The 19,245-nt window shown below is 43.7% G+C and overlaps 1 protein-coding gene across 4 annotated transcripts in view; it reads left to right on the top strand.

Moving 5' to 3' along the window:
* Positions 1 to 19,245, top strand: part of pipox (pipecolic acid oxidase) — a 70,641-nt gene that overhangs the window by 11,760 nt on the left and 39,636 nt on the right. For all 4 annotated transcript variants that reach the window (XR_013889313.1, XM_080211079.1, XM_080211080.1 and 1 more), the window contains exons 2-3: positions 2,653 to 2,801; positions 16,276 to 16,489. Coding sequence is in view for 3 of the 4 variants with exons in the window: in XM_080211079.1 (XP_080067205.1) it covers positions 2,653 to 2,801; positions 16,276 to 16,489 (363 nt within the window). In the remaining variant the exon portion in view is untranslated. The remainder of the gene's footprint in view (positions 1 to 2,652; positions 2,802 to 16,275; positions 16,490 to 19,245) is intronic.

The raw sequence follows: 19,245 nt of genomic DNA, 5'->3' as shown, positions 1-19,245 counted from the left end.
AATTGACTTCTTTGGTTTAGAACTACTGGAGCAAAATTGCTGGCAACAGCCAATTTTAATCGCCCCTCCACCATAGTTTTTATTTCCGGCAAACTTTTTTTTATATTCCGCAAGTAAAGATGACAGCAAAACTCAGATATGGGTTTCCAAACGTGTTTTTAGCTATCATCCCGTGAGCTCCGCGAGAAAGAGACGGAGACACGGTGGAAAGGAATCAGCTGTCAATTCGGTGGTGGAGCCAATTTCATCCCCGTCACTTCAGGGAATAGTCTTCTAGATGCTTCAGGCAAATCCGACACCTAGGAATCTGATTTAAAAATAATTCCTCACTGTGTTGCCGTGCGTTTTCAAAAGGCGTGATGTCCTTCAGAGAGTTCTCTCAGAGAGCACAAGCCAATATCAATGTTTAATCAAGGTTCTATATAAGTCAGGACAATACGCCTAAATCATTTTATATCTCCTGAATCATTTTGATTCAGTCACATAGGGACCAGGAACTGGCTGAGTTACAAACTGCAAACAAATCCAACAGCTCTGAAGAGGCTGAGAGAGAACAGCACTATTTTCAATTCTGCAGTGTTGGTGTTTCATCTTTTGGGATACAATTTGGGTGAGGTTTTCTCAGAAATCGGCAAAAGGTGGGAAATCGAGCGGGAATAGCAGCATTTAGCCTGCCGGCAGCAACGGTGGCTTTTCCCACCGTATCGTACACAACTAAGCACCAATGCTTTTCACGCATGGATTCCGCACTGTATTGCTGACCTCTGAGTCACCCGCCATCACTTTAATCATGGCACCACATTTAAAGGCAGCCCCCGCACCACAGCCAGCAGACGTGCCATTGGGAAGTCATGGTTGTAAAAACTAAGGAGCAGAGGGTCCCAAAATTTACCGTCTCTCTGTAATGCCTACTGGACACTGTGGAGGCCCACCTCAGTGTGATATAACCACGCTGTGGGCAAGACCTGACACCAATACCACATGAGAGACGATGGCAGTGCCCCACAGAAGAGGACAGTTGTCCAGTGCAGCAAGAGGATGAATGATCTCCTGCATCCGGCCAGTGATTCTTCTCATCACTCTCAACTCCCTCACTCATCACACATCCACTGGGATCTCACTCAATGCCAGCTCAAGGGATACCACCACTCGCTCTCCCACACACACTGGTATCCCCTTTACAGGTTGTGTCCTAGTCCCCTCACTGGCCCCACTTACCGTCCACACATGCCAGGCATCCTGAGCATCTGCTCTGGCCCCTGTCCTGCTTACACCCTCTCCACCTGTCTTCATGCGCACAACAAGAGGGAGAGATCTCGGAGGGATGCCCAAGCTGAAGATCCTCATGGACTTTGAAGAAAAAGCCCTCCAGTTGGTGAGGGGGTATGTCAAACATTCCTGTGCTGATGGTGCAGTCAGCAGCGATTAAACCACGTGAAGATCCAGCTCTGCAAGAGCCTTCAGATAACAATATTGCGAGCTTTGTCTCCTGTTTCTCGGGCCCCTGCCAGGCACTAATAAACTCTCCTTTCTTTCACAAGCATATCTGGAAAGCAGCCATGGGGATCCACAAGCCAGGTTCTCGATACCAGCTCTGACAACAGCACAACCGTGAATTCCCAGAGCCAGGAATGGAAGAGACATCACAGCACTCACCCACAGAGACACACATCTCGGATGGACCTACTTCCAGAGCAGCCTCAAGATCACAAATGGGTCAGCACGTCACACTCTCAGATCCGCAGCAGGCAGAGGCAGGGATATCCCAGCATTCCAGCACTCAGAGGATTGCTGGAGACCAGGAATTTGCTAAGTCCCCATCAGATGTGGAGCCTCTGGACTCAGCCATGACTCAGTTGCTGGAGCTTTTTTCCTTATTAGTGTCACAAATAGGCTTACATTAACACTGCAATGAAGCTATTGTGACAATCCCCTAGTCGTCACACTCTGGCACCTATTCGGGTACACTGAGGGAGAATTTAGCATGGCCAATACACCTAACCAGCACATCTTTTGGTCTGTGGGAGGAAACTGGAGCACTCGGGGGAAACCCACACAGACATGGGGAAAAAGTGCAGACTCTCCACAGACAGTGACCCAAGCCAGGAATCGAACCCAGGTCCCTGGTGCTGTGAGACAACAGTGCTAACCAATGTGCCACCGTGCTTATTTTATGAGGAACAGATTTAAAATATGAATTGATATAACTTGTGATCTGTGGTCGCTGGCAAATGCAGTAAGAGGTGTCTGTTTTTCATAGAATCACAGAAGTATTAGAATCCCTACAGTACAGAAGGAGATAATTTGGCCCATCGAGTCTGCGCCGACCACAATCCCACCCAGGCCCTATCCTTGTAACCCCACATATTTACCTTGTTAATCCCCCTGACACTACGGTCAATTTAGCACGGCCAATCAACCTAACCCGCACATCTTTGGACTGTGGGAGGAAACTGGAGCACCTGGAGGAAACCTACACAGCACACATACAGTAACCCAAGGCCGGAGTTGAACCTGGGTCCCTGGTGCTGTGAGGCAGCAGTGCTAACCACTGTGCCACCCCTTTTTTTGTTGATCTGATAAATACATTTTTTTTTTGAAAAGCTAATCCTGATTCCTGAGTAAATTGACATCTGCCTCTCTGCTTTTTAGTTTACCTTGCCACATTCCCGAGGAAGCTCTCATGGGCAAACTCGAGTTATTCGGAAAAGTTATTTCAAAGATTACTACACGCAGATGATGACTGAGTGCTATCAGCTCTGGAAGGAGCTGGAAGTGGAAGCGAATGTTGAACTTTTCAGGTAAGTTAGCTCCACAACATTCCCAGACTGGGACATCCCAGCAAGAAAAAGTCATACAATTGAAGTGCTGTGTAAATGGAAGTAAGAATATGGGCTTCTGAGGGTTTGTTAAGGGACTGGGTATTACAAGAGTTAGATTGCCTGAGTCGCAGTGAGATTCAGTGAAATAGCCCACAGAAAGTGTTAACCACTTTTTGTTTCTGACTTTTTTTTAAGTTTAAGGTTCTTTTTAATTTTATCCATTTTTTTCACAGATAGGCTTACATTAACACTGCAATGAAATTACTGTGAGAATTCCTTCGTTGCCACACTCAGGTGCCTCTTCAGGCTCACTGAGGGAGAATTTAGCTTGGCCAATGCACCTAACCAGCACATCTTCCGGACTGTGGGAGGCAACCGGAGCACCCAGAGGAAACCCACACAAACAAGGGGAGAACGTGCAAACTCCACATGTCGCTTGCAAAATCTGGCCTAATATGCACACATTAAGGTTGTAATAATGAAAGAGCTGTACAATTGATTTTTGTGCCTATATTTTTGGTGAACATCCTACAGATTTTTGAATTGGGTAGAATGTTATTGAGATATCCAGTTAGTTTCTCTGGATATGATCCCACCATATGAGGTCAGAATTGGGAATGTTCACCGATGATTTTACAATGTTCAGCACTATTTGGTGACTCCTCAGATACTGAAGCAATTCATGTTCAAATGCACCGAGATCTGGACAATATCCAGGCTTGGGCTGACAAGTGGCAAGTAACATTTGCGCCACACAAATGCCAGGCAATGACCATCATCAATAAGAGACACTCTAACCACCGCCCCTTGACATTCAATGAACCCCCCCACTGTCAATGGGGTTACCATTGACCAGAAACTCAACTAGGCGCACCACATAAACACAGTGACTACAAGAACAGGTCAGAGGCTAGGAATATTATGGCAAGTAACTCACCTCCTGACTCACCAAAGTCTATCCACCATCTACAAGCACAAGTCCAGACTGTGATGAATACTCCCCACTTGCCTGGATGGGTGCAGCTCCAACAACACTCAAGAAGCTTGACACCATCCTGACAAAGCAGCCCACTTGATTGGCACCATATCTACAAATATCCACACCCTCCACCACTGACACTCAGTAGCAGCAGTGTGTACTAGCTACAAGATGCACTGCAGCAATTCACCAAAGATTCTTAGACAGAACCTTCCAAAATCATGACCACTTCCATCTAGAAGGACAAGGGCATTAGATACATGGGAACACCACCACCTGCAAGTTTGCCTCCAAGCCACTCACCATCCTGACTTTTGGAAGTATATCAGCCGTTCCTTCACAGTCACTGGATCAAAATCCTATAATTCTCTCCCCAATGGCCAACCCACAGCACGTGGACTGCTGTGTTTCAAGAAGGCAGCTCACCACCACCTTCTCAAGGGCAACTAGGGATGGGTAATAAATGCTGACCAGCGAGCGATGCCTATGTCCCACAAATAAATAAATAAATAAATGAGTTGGCAGATTGAGGAATGTCATGGACCATCCTAACCATCATGTCTGCCATTTTATTTCAGTGCCAATGGGTTGAGTTCTTGTCTCTCCCAGCCATGCAATCTGATTTCCCCATTGGTTACGTTTTCTTCCCAGAGATGAAGGATTTTCGACAGGCAAACTGTCATACGTTTTTTTTCTGCCCCATTACCTTTGCCGTTCTTCTTGACCTCTCTGTCCAGTAATGTGTGATGCCTGCTTTCTCCCCTTTGGCATTCTGCCCTTCCTGTCTGTCTCCCAACCTTTCCTCTTGTTCCAGATCCTGTCTGCTTCTCTCAGCATTCGTTTCCTTTGGTTCAGGCTAGAAGCCCGAATGGCCAATGGACTGGACAGACCACAATCCTATTTGACCTCTAAATACCAACTTTTGTATGATGAGAAACTCCTATTCTTCTCAGAATTCCAGCCTGCAGTAGATAAAGAGGAGATAATCTGGGACCCAATGGTGCTGAGAGCAACACGAAGAGAAGGAGGCTGCAAACTAATCACTTCACTCTGGAGAGAAAGAGGGCAAAGTGGAGCCATGCTGTGCTGATTTGTGTCAGAAAATGCTGAGCTGCTGCCCAAGCCTTCAGAAGGCTTCATGGTTTCACGCTGGTGTCTCTGATTACCCAGTTACTCAATTATCCAGCAGCAGGAATCTAGTCTCGGACATTGCATAAGAAATAGGAGCAGGAGTAGGCCATCTAACCCTTCGAGCCTGCCCCGCCATTCAATAAGATCATGGCTGATCTGTCGCTGCTCAGTTCCCGCTTTCCCGCTTTCTCCCCATAACCCTTAATCCCCTCTCTTACCAAAAACCCATCAACCCGCGTCTTAAAAATATTTAGCGAGGTAGCCTCCACCACTTCAACGGGCAGAGAATTCCAGAGATTCACCACCCTTTGAATTCATTTTGTTTTCTCCTGGCTGGGATAGAATAGAGAGAAAATGGGTGCTGAGGGAAAGAAATAGGGGCACACTGATTATATAAAACTTAGTGGGTCACTGGCTGAGTATTTCCAGCATTTTCTGTTTGTAGTTCAGATTCGCTCTATCTGTAGTACTTGGCTTTGAGTCCCCTTTAAGTTACGTAGGAGCTAAAAAGATATTCGGACACAGCGTTCACGAGTGATGGATACTTTATTGCCCTCTTCTCAATAAGGAGAGGAGAACTGGAGAAATCCTAAGGCTTCTTCAGCCTGCTCTACTCAATTGTGTACAGTCAGCCTTTTTTTAGGGCACAACTTCTAGTAAAGATAATTGTTTCTAGTCATGCACACCGGTAAATTATTTACATATGATACAAAGAAGTAGGCCTGAGGCAATAGCTGTTTAATCGCATCCCATCGATAATGTCATCATCTTTAGTGGTGGACAGATGGAATGTCCGTTCAGACAATGGTCACTTAATCATGTCTTAATCATTACAGTTTTGGTGCTATTAGCATGGACGTTCAGCTGTGTCCTGTTGATATATATTGTGAAACATCCCCTTTTTCTGCGCTAACTATTTCATGTATATGCAGGGACAGCCAGCCCACAGAGAGGGTGCCACTAATTTTCCTGCCCCCCACCCCTCCCCAGCTGACCCCCGGCTGAGCTCAGTTCTCATCTCCCACAGCTACAAGTTTCTCTTCGATTTTATTTAAACTTAGCTCCACACAGACAACATTTGCTGCACTACAAATCCTCAGTGCACTGCCAGAATAAATGTATCATAAACAGAATCAGATTGGGAATTTGCATAACTTTTTCATGAAATGACACGTTAAGTCTTCATGGCAAGTATTGTTGGAAATATGCAAATTGTCAGACCTTGAGAGACTCGGTCGCAACAAGATTGTTCCAAAGGCTTTCTCCCCTTTGGCAACAAGATTGTTCCATGATGGTGTCAGGGCACTCGCTGCTGACTTACATCTCCTGTATGCCAGTCGCTGTGACACAGTCGTGTTGCGTGAGGTGGAAGAAGTTGTGAGCAACATCCACCTCCCCATTCATAATGGCTTGGAAAAATCCATCACAAAATACTTAAGCTCATGCCAACCATTCTGGCAGTTCTGATTCATGCAGCTGACATCAAGATGGCCGGAATGATGGAGCATAAAAATGCCATCTATGTCCCAAAATTAGAAGTGCCTGGTTTCAACCTCCCTCAAAGACAGTCCACCCAGGGCATGGGTAACATGGCCCCTCTTCCACTCATGAAAGATGAGGGATGACACAATTGTGGCCATGAGTCCCGGGTCAAGAAACACATCACGTCAACCTGTCCACTAAGACCCGTTGTGAAACGCACCTCATTTCTCCTGTTGGCATCTCAGGAGGCCATTGAATGGACAGCCAATCTGGACATCTCATTATAAGCCTCTATAAAGTAGTACTATGGTAAACTTCCCAATTGAATGAATGGGGCATCTCACAGAGTCAGTTCATGCGGTGGGGGTGGGACAGAGGTGAAGTAAAGGAAATTTGGCATTATTGCTCTCACAATAACGTGCAGCAACTTGGAGATCATTGCTGCATAAAAGTCTGGGCTTTAGGTTGCCAGAACTACTTGATGACAGGATTCCTTTTTCAAAGATCAAGTTTTATTAAAATAAATCTTCCTCATCAATCATTTTGCAGTGCTTATTCTTGGCAAATTGATCCCCTTTGATAAGGAGGTGTGGTCCTGTGATTTGCATTCATTCGATAGTGCATTCCACAGAAACCTCTCACCTCCCCCATATTTTAAACAGCAACCTGACCTGTGGGAACTTTCTAAGCAATTTCAAAGTTAGTATTGTTTGCCCTGAAAAATGCAGATCAGGCGAGTTTGGAGTAGGTTCCAATGAATCCAGTTCAGTCACATACAATGGGTGAATGGCCTTCTAAGTTATCCCCAGCTATTCTATTTAGAATGATAGAATCCCTACAGTGCAGAAGAAGGCCATTTGGTCCATCAAGTCTGTACTAACAACAATCCCATCCATGCCCTATCCCCATAACCCCACATAGTTACCCTGCCATCCTCCTGATACCAAGGGCCAATTAACTTAACCCACACATCTTTGTACACCTTTTATTTGCCTGCTTTTCTTTCTATTACACCACAATTATAGTCAATAGTGGTTAGCGTTGTTGCCTCACAGCGCCAGGGACCCAGATTCAATTCCCAGCTTGGCTCACTGTTTGTGCAGAGTTTGCATGTTCTCCTCATGTCTATGTGGGTTTCCTCTGGGTGCTCCAGTTTCCTTCCACAGTCCAAGGATGTGCAAGTTAGGTGGATTGGCCATGCTAAATTGCCCCTTAGTGTCAGGGGACTAGCTAGGCTAAATGTATGGGGTTATGGGCATAGGGCGTGGGTGGGATTGTGGTTGCTGCAGACTCGATGGGCCGAATGGTCTCCTTCTGCACTGTAGCATTCCATGATTCTACGATTAAAATGATCAATGAGTGAATATTTCTGTAAAAGAAGCATTGAAAACACTAAATTATCCTCAGCCCTTACCAATTTTTGTTAAGAAATGAATATTAGCTGTAAATTTGGTTCAAGTGATTTTTTTTCTATTACGTTACTTAAGGGCTGCAAGGAGAAACTTCACCCACTTTCTGCTTGATATGTTACTTAAATCATTATTCTGCAAACTCTTTCACATCTAATGAATCCTCAGTTGAAAACATTAATAATGTACCACTTGTAAATCCTTGATGAGAATACATTTTTTTCATAAACTAACAGTCAAGGCTAATATTTAACTGGGTAAATCCCATTGAATGCTCTCTTCAGTAATGTATTTTGTGAACACGTTTCCTAAGTTTATAAAAGGTCGACTTTGAATTTAGAAAATAGACTTTCAGAAGGCTCAGAAGGAGTGAGGTCACAGTGCTTGTCTTAAAAGATAAATTTTATTTATAAGTCACAAGTAAGGCTTACATTAATATTGCGATGAAGTTACTGTGAAATTCCCCTGGTCGCCACACTCTGGTGCCTATTCAGGTCAATGCACCTAACCAGCACGTCTTTCAGACTGTGGAAGAAAACCGGAGCAAACCCATGCAGACACAGGAAGAACGTGTAAACTCCATACAGGAGGTGAACCAAGCCAGGAATTGAACCTGGTCCCTGGCATTGTGAGACAGCAGTGCTAACCACTGTGCCACCGTGCCACCCGTCCAAGTATTAACCAGGCCTGAGTCTGCTTAGCTTCCGAGATCAGACAAGATCAGGCATTTTCAAGTAATTGTCTTAACAATTCGACGTACACACACATGCTTCAGGACTGTCTTACAAATTTGTAGTGGACATTTAAGGCATCTCGTGTCTAGAGATGGATTCCCATTGATGTTAGGGAAAGATATCCTGTAACCACTGCTAGTGTTGTAAAGAACCTACAGAATAAACGCCATGTCCTTTAATTATGTGACTACACTAGTGCTATTGTTCAATTCCCCTGGTTAATTAAGTTTGCCTGCTTTCTCACTGTTCCGTACTTATCTTCAGTAATTGTGTTACAGGTTTTTCTTTATGTTTAGAGCAGATTGGATTATTCGGTGTGCATCACAGAACCTTTAAATTCTGACTTAGTTTGAATTTTCTTCATTAAACTCCTGAACTCAGTTTCAGACACCCAAATAAAGGGAAATTATAGAGGACAAACAGCTTTGTCTTGATTAAAGTGACACCCAATTTTCCTCCCTAAAACACATGCTAGTTTGAAATGAATTAGGTTAGGTTGATTGGCCATGTTAAACTGACCCTAGTGTCAGGGAGAAAGTAGGGTATATGGGAGCTGTGGGAATAGGGCCTGGGTGGGATTGTGATTGATGCAGACTCATTAGGCCAAACAGCCTCCTTCTGCACTGTAGGGATTCTATGATTCTGTGATTTTATGATTCTATGAATGTCTCAAATTCAAATATGTTTTATGCTCATAAGAGGATTTAAAACATTAGCCTGGGAGCCTCAGCAAGTACATCAATGTACCATTTAGTGTGAAATTGAACTAGAAAAGCTGATTTCAGCTAATTTGAAGCCTCCCTATTTTTTGTTACCTGAATTTGGGCATGACAAGGCCAGCCCCCTTCTGAAAAAAAGGGCCTAACTTAAAGGTACACTCCATTTTAACCACTAACTGATTATAGCTTAGGGAAGTGATTGTATACTACATAATTTAACCAATGACCACTATGGCTCAGGGAAGTGATTGTTACATGACTTGAAGGTTCTTTTTCTGGATTTGGAAGGGTAAGGATTCTCCAGCCATCCCTGTCCTGGGCTTCTTTGCCACATGATTCCTTTCAAAGCAAATATCCCATCAAGTTAACAACATGTATGAGAGATAACATGAGCATGAATTAGAGTGGTGTTTAATTGAAATATTGGGGCATGGGAAACCATGATAATGTAAATAAGGATTAGTTGCTAGCACTTACATGTATGATGGACTGATAATTATTTTTTATTCATTCGTGAGACATGGGTGGCCAGCATTTATTGCCCATCCCTAGTTGCCCTTGAAGGTTAGTTGAGAGTCAACCACATTGCTGTGGCTCTGGAGTCACACTTAGGCCAGACCAGGTAACAATGGCAGATTTCCTTTCCTAAAGGACATTAGCAAATCAGATGATTTTCTGACAATGGTTTCATGTCTGTGTGGAGTTTGTACATTCTCCCCGTGTCTGCATGGTTTTCCTCCGGGTGCTCCGGTTTCCTATTGGGGGACTAGCAGGGTAAATACATGGAATTCACTACCACAGAGAGTAGTTGAGGCCAAAATGTTGTATGATTTCAAGAAGAAATTAGATATTGCTCTTGGAGCTAAAGGGATCAAGGGTTATGGGGAGAAGTGGGGGGATCAGGATATTGAATTTGATGATCAGCCATGATCATAATGAATGGCGGGGCAGGCTCAAAGAGCCGAATGGCCTACTCCTGCTTCTAGTTTCTATGTTTATATTTCCATGTCAAGACGATGCAGACTGGGTGGATGCATGGCAGGTGAGATTCAATGCAGGGAAGAATGAGGAGAAGACAGTACATGCTAAATAGTACAATTTTACAGGGAATGCAAGTGGAGAGAGACAGCGAATGCTTTGTGCATCAATCTTTAGGATACATGTACAAAGGATAAGTTATCAAAGACACATGGGATGTTGGGTTTTAGAAATAAGAACATAAGAACATAAGAAATAGGAGCAGGAGTAGGCCAACTAGCCCTTCGAGCCTGCCCCGCCATTCAATAAGATCATGGCTGATCTGTCGTGGCTCAGTTCCACATTCCCGCCCTCTCCCCATAACCCTTAATCCCCTCTCTCATCAAAAACCCATCAACCCGCGTCTTAAAAATATTTAGCGAGGCAGCCTCCACCACTTCAACGGGCAGAGAATTCCAGAGATTCACCACCCTTTGAGTGAAGAAGTTCCTCCTCAACTCTGTTCTAAACTGCGCCCCCCCTTTATCTTGAGGCTATGCCCCCTAGTCCTACTATCCTTTCTGAGCGGGAAGAGTCTCTCCACCTCTATCCTATCCATCCCATTCATCATCTTATACATCTCAATGAGATCTCCCCTCATTCTTCTAAACTCTAACGAGTACAAGCCTAATCTATTCAATAGTGGTATAGAGTACAAAAGCCAAGCAGTTATATTAAACCCATATGCAATACTAATTCAGTGTGTTGTGCTCAATTCTGAACATCAGATTTTAGGAAGAAAATTAAAATGCTGGAAATACTCAGCAGGTCTGGCAGCATCTGGGGAGAGAATCAAATGATCTTCCACAAGAACTATTCCAGCATTTTTATTTCGGATTTCCAGGTCAGCTATGGACAACAGATTTCCTTGTGTTTTTATGACAATCAGTGGTCATCGTGACTGAGACTAGCTTTATATTCCAAATTTATTAACAAATTGAATTTAAATTCCACCAGCTGCCATGATGGGATTTGAACTCATGACCTTGGGAGCATGAGCCTGCAGGATTACCAGTCCAGCAACATTGCTATAATGAAAACCTTACATTGGATTGAATAAATTGTAACTGGATTTTTAACAGCATACCAAGAACAAAGAACAACACTGCAGCCCCTTCGTCCCACCAAGTCTGTGCCACCAAGAACAGGCCCTTTGGCCCATCAAGCCTGTGCCATTATGCAGTTTCTATTCCTGTTTGCCTCCCATTCATGTGTCTATCAAGATACACCTTGAACGTTGCTAACGTGCCTACTTCCACCACCTCCACTGGCAGTGTGTTCCAGGCACCCACCACTCTTCGTGTGAAAATCTTTTCTTGCACGCTTCCCCTAAACTTACCCCTCTCACTCTAAACTTGTGTCCTCTTGTAGTCAACCCTTCCACCCTGGGAAAATGCCTCTGACTATCCACACTATCTATGCCTTTCATAATTTTGTTGACTTCTATCAAGTCATCCCTCATCCTCCAATTTTCCAGTGAAAACAATCCAAATTTATCCAATTTGTCCTCAATATCTAAAACTCACTAGACCATGCAACATCTTGGTAAACCTTCTTTGCACCCTCTCCAAAACATCCATGTCCTTCTGGTAGTGTGGCAACCAAAATTGTGCACAATATTCTAAATGCAGCCTAACTAAAGTTTTACACAGCTATGTTCAAGAGGGCAGCTCACCATCACCTTCTCAAGGGCAACTAGCAACGGGCAATAAATGCTGGCCAACCGGCAACACCCACATCCCAAAAATGAATTTAAAAAAAGGTTCATAATTAAGGCTAAACAGCTTTAATGGCCAAGAGAAACTAATTTTATATTTGTGGAATGTCAAATTTCTCCATTCTGCTAAGATTGAGAATTTTTTGAAACAATGTTCTTTGTTTGTGATATTTCAGTTTCTATCTTAATCCTATTTTGTATTCCAATCACCAGTTTCATTGCATAAAATTTTAACTAAAAGGTGAAACGTTGTGTCTTTTACTTACCGGTTTTCTATCTGTGAAAAAATCCTCAGTGGGATTGACTATTTCCCTTACTTGTTTACATCACTGTTGCTGGAGGTCAAAGATTCCCTGTAGTCACTACAAAACAAAGGGGAAAAGATGAAGGGGTGAATTTTACTGTTCTGCTCACCGTGAGGAGCGGAGTGAGCGAGGGGCGGACCATGGAAAGGTCCGTCAGCCTTGGGTGGGATTTTCCAGTTTCAGGACAAGCACATCCGTAAAATCCCATACAAAATTCCTGTCAAAGTGATTGCTAAATTTCTTTGGGCAACTTTCTTTGAGGTCAGCAGCAAGTGCTGCAGGATTACGGAAATGACACGCAAGTTCATTTTAACTTGGGTGGTGGGGAGTGTTGTTTCATTGAGCAGTCGTAACGCTGCAGTAAGATAAATGGATTTTCCACTTTTCAGATGGCAGAAGGTAATACAGGAGATATTAGTTTATTTATTAGTGTCACAAGTAGGCTTACATTAACACGGCAATGAAGTTACTGTGAAAATCCCCTAGTCACCACACTTGGTGCCTGTTCGGGTACACTGAGAGAGAATTCAACATGGCCAATGCATCTAACCAGCACATCTTTCAGACTTGGGAGGAAACCGGAGCACCCGGAGGAAACCCACGCAGACACAAGGAGAACATGCAGACTCCACACAGACAGTGACCCAATCCGGGAGTCAAATCCAAGACCCCGGCACTGTGAGGCAGCAGTGCTTGGGGTCAGAATCTTATCACTGTTCAAGCCAGTGGGATTTTCCCATATCGCTGCAGTGAACAGAGATTTGGCTGGTCGCCAAATTATCTAACCTTGCTGCATTGGGAGCATGGCATGATCGCACCTAAGGAGTTTCTCTCGGGTGGAGTGGGGTGAAAGAGAGCAAAGTAGACAGAATTTTATTCTGTTTAATAATTGTTTCAGTAGTAACAGTTTGTGAATACAATTAATGAAGCATGCAATAGTGAAGCGAACAACTCTTTATTCTACACTGAACTGTGGAAAATAGCAATGTTTTAAAGCGATTGTTTTCTGCACTGTTGCCAATGTACATTTTGATGAATTTGTTGTTGCAATCTCAGATGTTTAGTGTTACAGTTCATTATGATGTAAATTCAAAATGCCAGACCAATTCCCACTTAGCCTACCCAACACCAGAATCTATCATGTTATATGTTCCAGTTCTATGGTGCAAAGTGTCAGTCGGTCTGAGATATAATTTCAATAATATTCACCCTGTGTTTGGATGTAAATTTTCTAGCCTTGCTATCCCCTTTGGTTTGAATTGATTTATTATTGTTATATGTATCAGGATACAGTGAAAAGTATTGTTTCTTACGCACTATACAGACAAAGCGTACCATTCATAGAATACAGAGGGGAGAAGGAAAGGAGAGGGTGAAGATTCTAGAGTTACAGTTAGAGATAGAACATAGAACATTACAGCGCAGAACAGGCCCTTTGGCCCTCAATGTTGCGCCAGCCTGCGAAACCAATCTAAAGCCCATCTAACCTACACTATTCCAATATCATCCATATGTTTATTCAATGACTATTTAAATAGCCTTAATGTTGGCGAGTCCACTACTGTTGCAGGCAGAGCATTCCACACCCTTATTACTCTGACATCTACCTCTGACATCTGTCCTATATCTATTACCCCTCAATTTAAAGCCATGTCCCCTCCTGCTAGCTATCTCCATCCAGGGAAAAAGGCTCTGTCCACCCTATCTAATCCTCTGATCATCCTATATGCCTCTATTAAGTCACCTCTTAACCTCCTCTCTAATGAAAACAGCCTCAAGTCCCTCAGCCTTTTCTCATAAGACCTTCCCAGGGTGTACAGAAAGATTAGTTTAAAATAAGATAGGTCCATTTTAAAGTCTAATGGCAGCAGGGAAGAAGCTGTCTTCATGTCGGTTGGTACGTGATCTCAGATTTTATACCCTCTTCCCAATGGAAGGAGGTGGAAGAGAGTGGTCAGAATTTTACCATCCCGTCCGCCACGAGAATTAGAGCAGGCGAAGAGTGGACCATGGAATGGTCTGTTGATCTTGGGTGGGATTTTACCATTTAGGGATGGACAAGGCCGGTATGTCCGGGGTGCGTGGGGTCCTTGATTTTGCTGGCTGCTTTTCTGAGGCAGCGGGAAGTGTAAACGGAGTCAGTGGATGGGAGACTGGTTAGCGTGCTGGACTGGGCTACATTTACAACCTTTTGTAGTTTGTTGCTGTCTTGATCAAAGCAGGAGCCATACCAAGCTGTGATACATCCAGAACATTTGTCACTTCACACAGCATTTATAAATTGCTTTTTTTGTTGTTGTTGTCGATACCCTGTACTATTCCTTATTTATCTAACCCAAGAAAATTTCGTCAGTGCCAATAACGACTTGTACTGAGCAGCTGGCTGGATGATATAACATATTAGTGGAATTTTAGCGCATATCCGCCCCGGAATCGGGGTAAGCAAAGTTGCAGAAAGGCATTCTCTGTTGGCCTTGGGCCAACAGAGATCTTAAAAGCCTCCGGCAAGTGTGTCGGTAAAATTCCAGCTATTAAATTTGATTGCAGCCTTCTTAGTGTCCTTTCTGCTGTAGGGGTGAAAGCTGCTGCATTGCATAGCCACTGTCCATATAGCTCCTTGAAAGAGCAGCAAAATATTCCATCTAAACTTTTTCTTCCCTCTGTGGTCAAACATTCATACCCTCAGACATTCATCCAAGAACCAGAAAAATAAACCTCATCCAGCAAGGAATGTTGTGGTTTGCACAAGGCCAAAGTTCAAAGCCAGGCAATTCTACCTGGAAGATTTAGTTGCACTTTCCCAGAAAGGACACAAACCCGTAGTTGTTCTCCAACCAGCCTGGCCATGTCCGAATGAGCGGAGAACAAATAGAACAGGAAGCAAATCAAATTTCATATAACATACAAATCACAGGCTTCCTTGATATCTCCACTAGTTAAAGCAACTAGTGGCTGTAGCACCAGATCAGAAAGTTCCAACATACATAGAATCATAGAATCCGTACAGTGCAGAAGGAGGCCATTTGGCCCATTGAGCCTGCATCAACAACAATCCTATCCTGTCCCTATCCTTGTGACTCCCTGTATTTACCCTAGTAATCTCCGTGACACTGAGGGGCAATTTAGCATGGCAAATCAAGCTAATCTGCACATCTTTAGACTGTGGGAGGAAACCTGAGAACCCGGAGGAGACTCACAGAAACGCGGGGAAAATTGTAAACTCCACAGACAGTCACCTTAGGCTGGAGTTGAACCTGAATCTCTAGCACAATGAGGCAGCGGTGCCAACCACTGTGCCAACTATAGTAACTAATCTGTCTTGTTAGCTGATCTCACAGAGGGCATTGGCAATCTCCCTGTGGATTGGGAGAGGTACATTCTACTGGGGTTCTATTTGATCACTAGCACACACTGGGGAGACACAGATATGCAGAGTTGCCACTCGGGTTAGGTCTCAGAGAATAGCTATGATTCCTGCAACCACACCCAAGCAAGAATCAACACTTTTAGAAATAGCAGGAAAGTGGGAAACTAGTGGGGAAAAGAATGGAAAAAAATACAATATGGGCAGCACGGTAGCATAGTGGTTAGCACTGCTCCTTCACAGCTCCAGGGACCTGGGTTCAATTCCCAGCTTGGGTCACTGTCTGTGTGGAGTTTGCACATTCTCCTCGTGTCTGTGTGGGTTTCCTCCAGGTACTCCGGTTTCCTCCCACAGCCTAAAGATGTGCGGGTTAGGTTGATCGGTCATGCTAAAAATTGCCCCTTAGTGTTGTGAGATGTTTAGGTTAGAGTGATTAGCAGGTAAATATGTAGTAATATGCGGGTAGGGCCTGGGTGGGATTGTGGTCAGTGCAGACTCGATGTGCCGAATGGTTTCCTTCTGCACTGTAGGGTTTCTATGATTTCTATGAGTGAGCAGTTCTATTGTAACACACTTAATCTTGTGTTTATCTGTAGACAAACAGGTATGTTGGTTCTTGGCAAAGAAGGAAACCCAGAATTTCAAACTATGAAATCAACGCTGGTTGAAAATGAGATTTCGATGGAGAGTTTCACATCTGAAGAATTTTCAAGGAGGTTTCCAGCTGTGAACCTTCCTGAAGAACTATCTGCCATTTTTGACAAATCAGCCGGAATCTTGTACGCTGATCGAGCATTGAAGACTGTTCAGGTAATACCTGTGTGTTCTTTCATGGATTATTACACCAGCCAAAGATCACTTCCAATGTTTGAAATTATTAGAAACGAGGATAATCAGAGCTCCATTTCCTTTTGCAGTCATACATTTCAGCAACACCTATCTCTGCCAAGTGTATTCATTTTGTACTTGACTGTAGAATAATAGAGCTGTATTCCCTACAATAATGATCCCAGGAATGAAGGGCTTGTCATATGAAGAGTGGTTGAAGAGTCTGGATCTATACTCAGTGGAGTTTAGAAGGATGAGGGGGGATTTAATTGAAACTTACAGAATACTGAGAAGCCTAGACATGGAGATGATGTTTCCACTAGTGGGAGAGACTAGAACTCAAGGGCACAACCTCAGAGGGGAGGGACACTCCTTTAAAACTGAGATGAGAGGATGGTGAATCTGTGGAAGTCATTTCCACAGAGGGCTGTGGAGGCCAGGTCAGAGATAGATAGGTTCTTGATTAATAAGGTGATCAAGAGTTATGGGGAAAAGGCAGGAAAATGGGGATGAGAATCATACCAGCCATGACCAAATGGCGGAGCAGAATCAATGGATCAAACGGCCGAATTCTGCTCCTATATCTTATGGTCTTATCGTCCCTTGAATGCATTCTAGGTTAGAAACCAAGCGTTTTTAAATCTTCCCCTAGTTCCTGGGATTGCTGTAATGCATCACCAGAACCAGAAGGACCTGAGGTTTAATATCTTGTTGACAGCAAGTTATTTGATTTTAGCTGAGTCAGTGTACGGGTTCCGAGGTTGGCTGCAGCTTGCCTGATCTTGGGGTGGGGAACAAAAGATCAAGGTCTGCATCTCAGGGGACCACTTTGTTGAGATTTCCATGTTTTGATGTTGAGCGGAGGCTGCACAAAATCCAGGTTTCGTGATCATGAAAAGAAATGTTGGATCTCTGGTGTCCATGACCTCACAACTTTTAGTCAATGTTATAATGTAGTAAGATATCCAGTTTGTACACAGCAAGATCCTATTATCCGCAATGGGATAAAAACTTGACCATCTCTTTTTTAACACAACAGTACCGGAAAATGCTGGTAAATCCCAGGAGGTCTGACACCATCTATGGAGAGAGAATAGAACTAATGTTTTGAGTCTGGATGACCTTTCGTCATCTGATTCATCCTGACTCGAAACATTAGCTCTGCTCTTTCTCCACAGATACTGTCAGATTTGCTCAGATTTTTCAGCATTTTCTGTTTTTATTTCAGATTCCAACACCTGCAGTATTTTGCTTTAATCTGTTTTTTAATGTTGGTTTGAGGGATAAATATTGGACAGGACACAAGGTTGGAACTCTTTTTCAAATAGTGTCATGGGATCTTTTATATTCATCTCACCTGAAAGACATCCACAGTCCTAGAAGGATAAGGACAGCAGATACCTAGGAACACCACCATCTGGAGTTTCACCATCCTGGCTTAGAAGTATATTGCCGTTCCTTCACTGTGGGTGGGTCAAATTCCTGGAACTTCCTCCCTAACAGCACTGTGATGTACCTACACCACCTGGACTGCAGTCATTCAAGAATGTAGCTCACCACTGCCCTCTGAAGGGCAATTAAGGATGGACAAGAAATGCTGTCCTCACCAGTGACACCAACATCCCTTGAATTAATAGTTAAAAAAATTAAATGACCTGCTACCACTTTCTAGACTCATCATTCTCAATTATTTAAGGGAGGTACTAAGACTCCTGCTTAAACAAAGAAAGTTCAAGTGATAAAACAATAAAAGGAAAGGACAGAAAAAAGGTCCATGTTCTAAAATGATGGGCTGTAAGTAAATGGGGCTCAATTGTCCAAATGTAGATTCTCACCTGACCTTTACTGTGAGGGCTCTGTTTCTGAGGTCAGTTGTATTAACATACTCCAGGTTGGCTCCCCATGACTGGTGGTTTGTCTTTTGTAGGATATGGAAAGTGATACAGGCGCGTGAGTGCGAGTAATAGATAGCCACCCCAAGATGTCAGAGTAGGTGTTACAGCAGTGTGTTTTCAGAGCCTGGAATAACTTATAAAGGTTTCTTAGTTTTTCTTTTAGCTGACACAGCAGGAATAAGTGCCGAGGTGTTCAGTAACATCTCTGGTAACAGTCATGGAATTGGCATGTGAGGTGGTGCCAATTTCATGGACCCGATGAGATGCCACAGCAGCTTCTGAAATACTTGTATCAACTGAAATGTGAAGCAATCATTGAAACCTTCAGGTGCAAGTGCCAGGGAAACCATTAAAATATTATCTGTCGATAAACAAACCGAGTGAGGCAATGCTCTTTGTAGCATATGCTGTTAAAGTTCTTGTTCAACATTTTCATGCTGCACCACCTCTAGTTTCAGAATCGTAATCTGAGTGCAATAGATCCAAACAGTTTGACTGACAGGTTATCTCCATGTGGAACCTATTTTCGCTGTACCAGTAAATTTTCCTTGGAACAGTAGGCATTTCAGAGAGTGGGGTTGGGGCAGGGGGTTGGGGGGAAGAAAGACAAAGGCAGCATGGTGGCATAGTGGTTAGGACTGCTGCCTCATAGTGCCAGGGACCCGCATTCGATTCCGGCCTCGGGTCACTGTCTGTGTGGAATTTGTACGTTCTCCCCGTGTCTGCGTCAGTTTCCTCCAAGTGCTCTGGTTTCCTCCCACAGTCCAAAAATGTGTGGGTTAGGTGGATTGACCATGCTAAATTGACCCTTGTGTCAGGGGGATTAGCAGGGTAAATATGTGG

The sequence above is a fragment of the Carcharhinus amblyrhynchos genome, chromosome 23 (assembly GCF_965287045.1).
Source record: "Carcharhinus amblyrhynchos chromosome 23, sCarAmb.v2.hapA, whole genome shotgun sequence".
Taxonomy (NCBI): Eukaryota; Metazoa; Chordata; class Chondrichthyes; order Carcharhiniformes; family Carcharhinidae; genus Carcharhinus; species Carcharhinus amblyrhynchos.
This window is presented reverse-complemented; position numbering and strand designations above follow the sequence as displayed.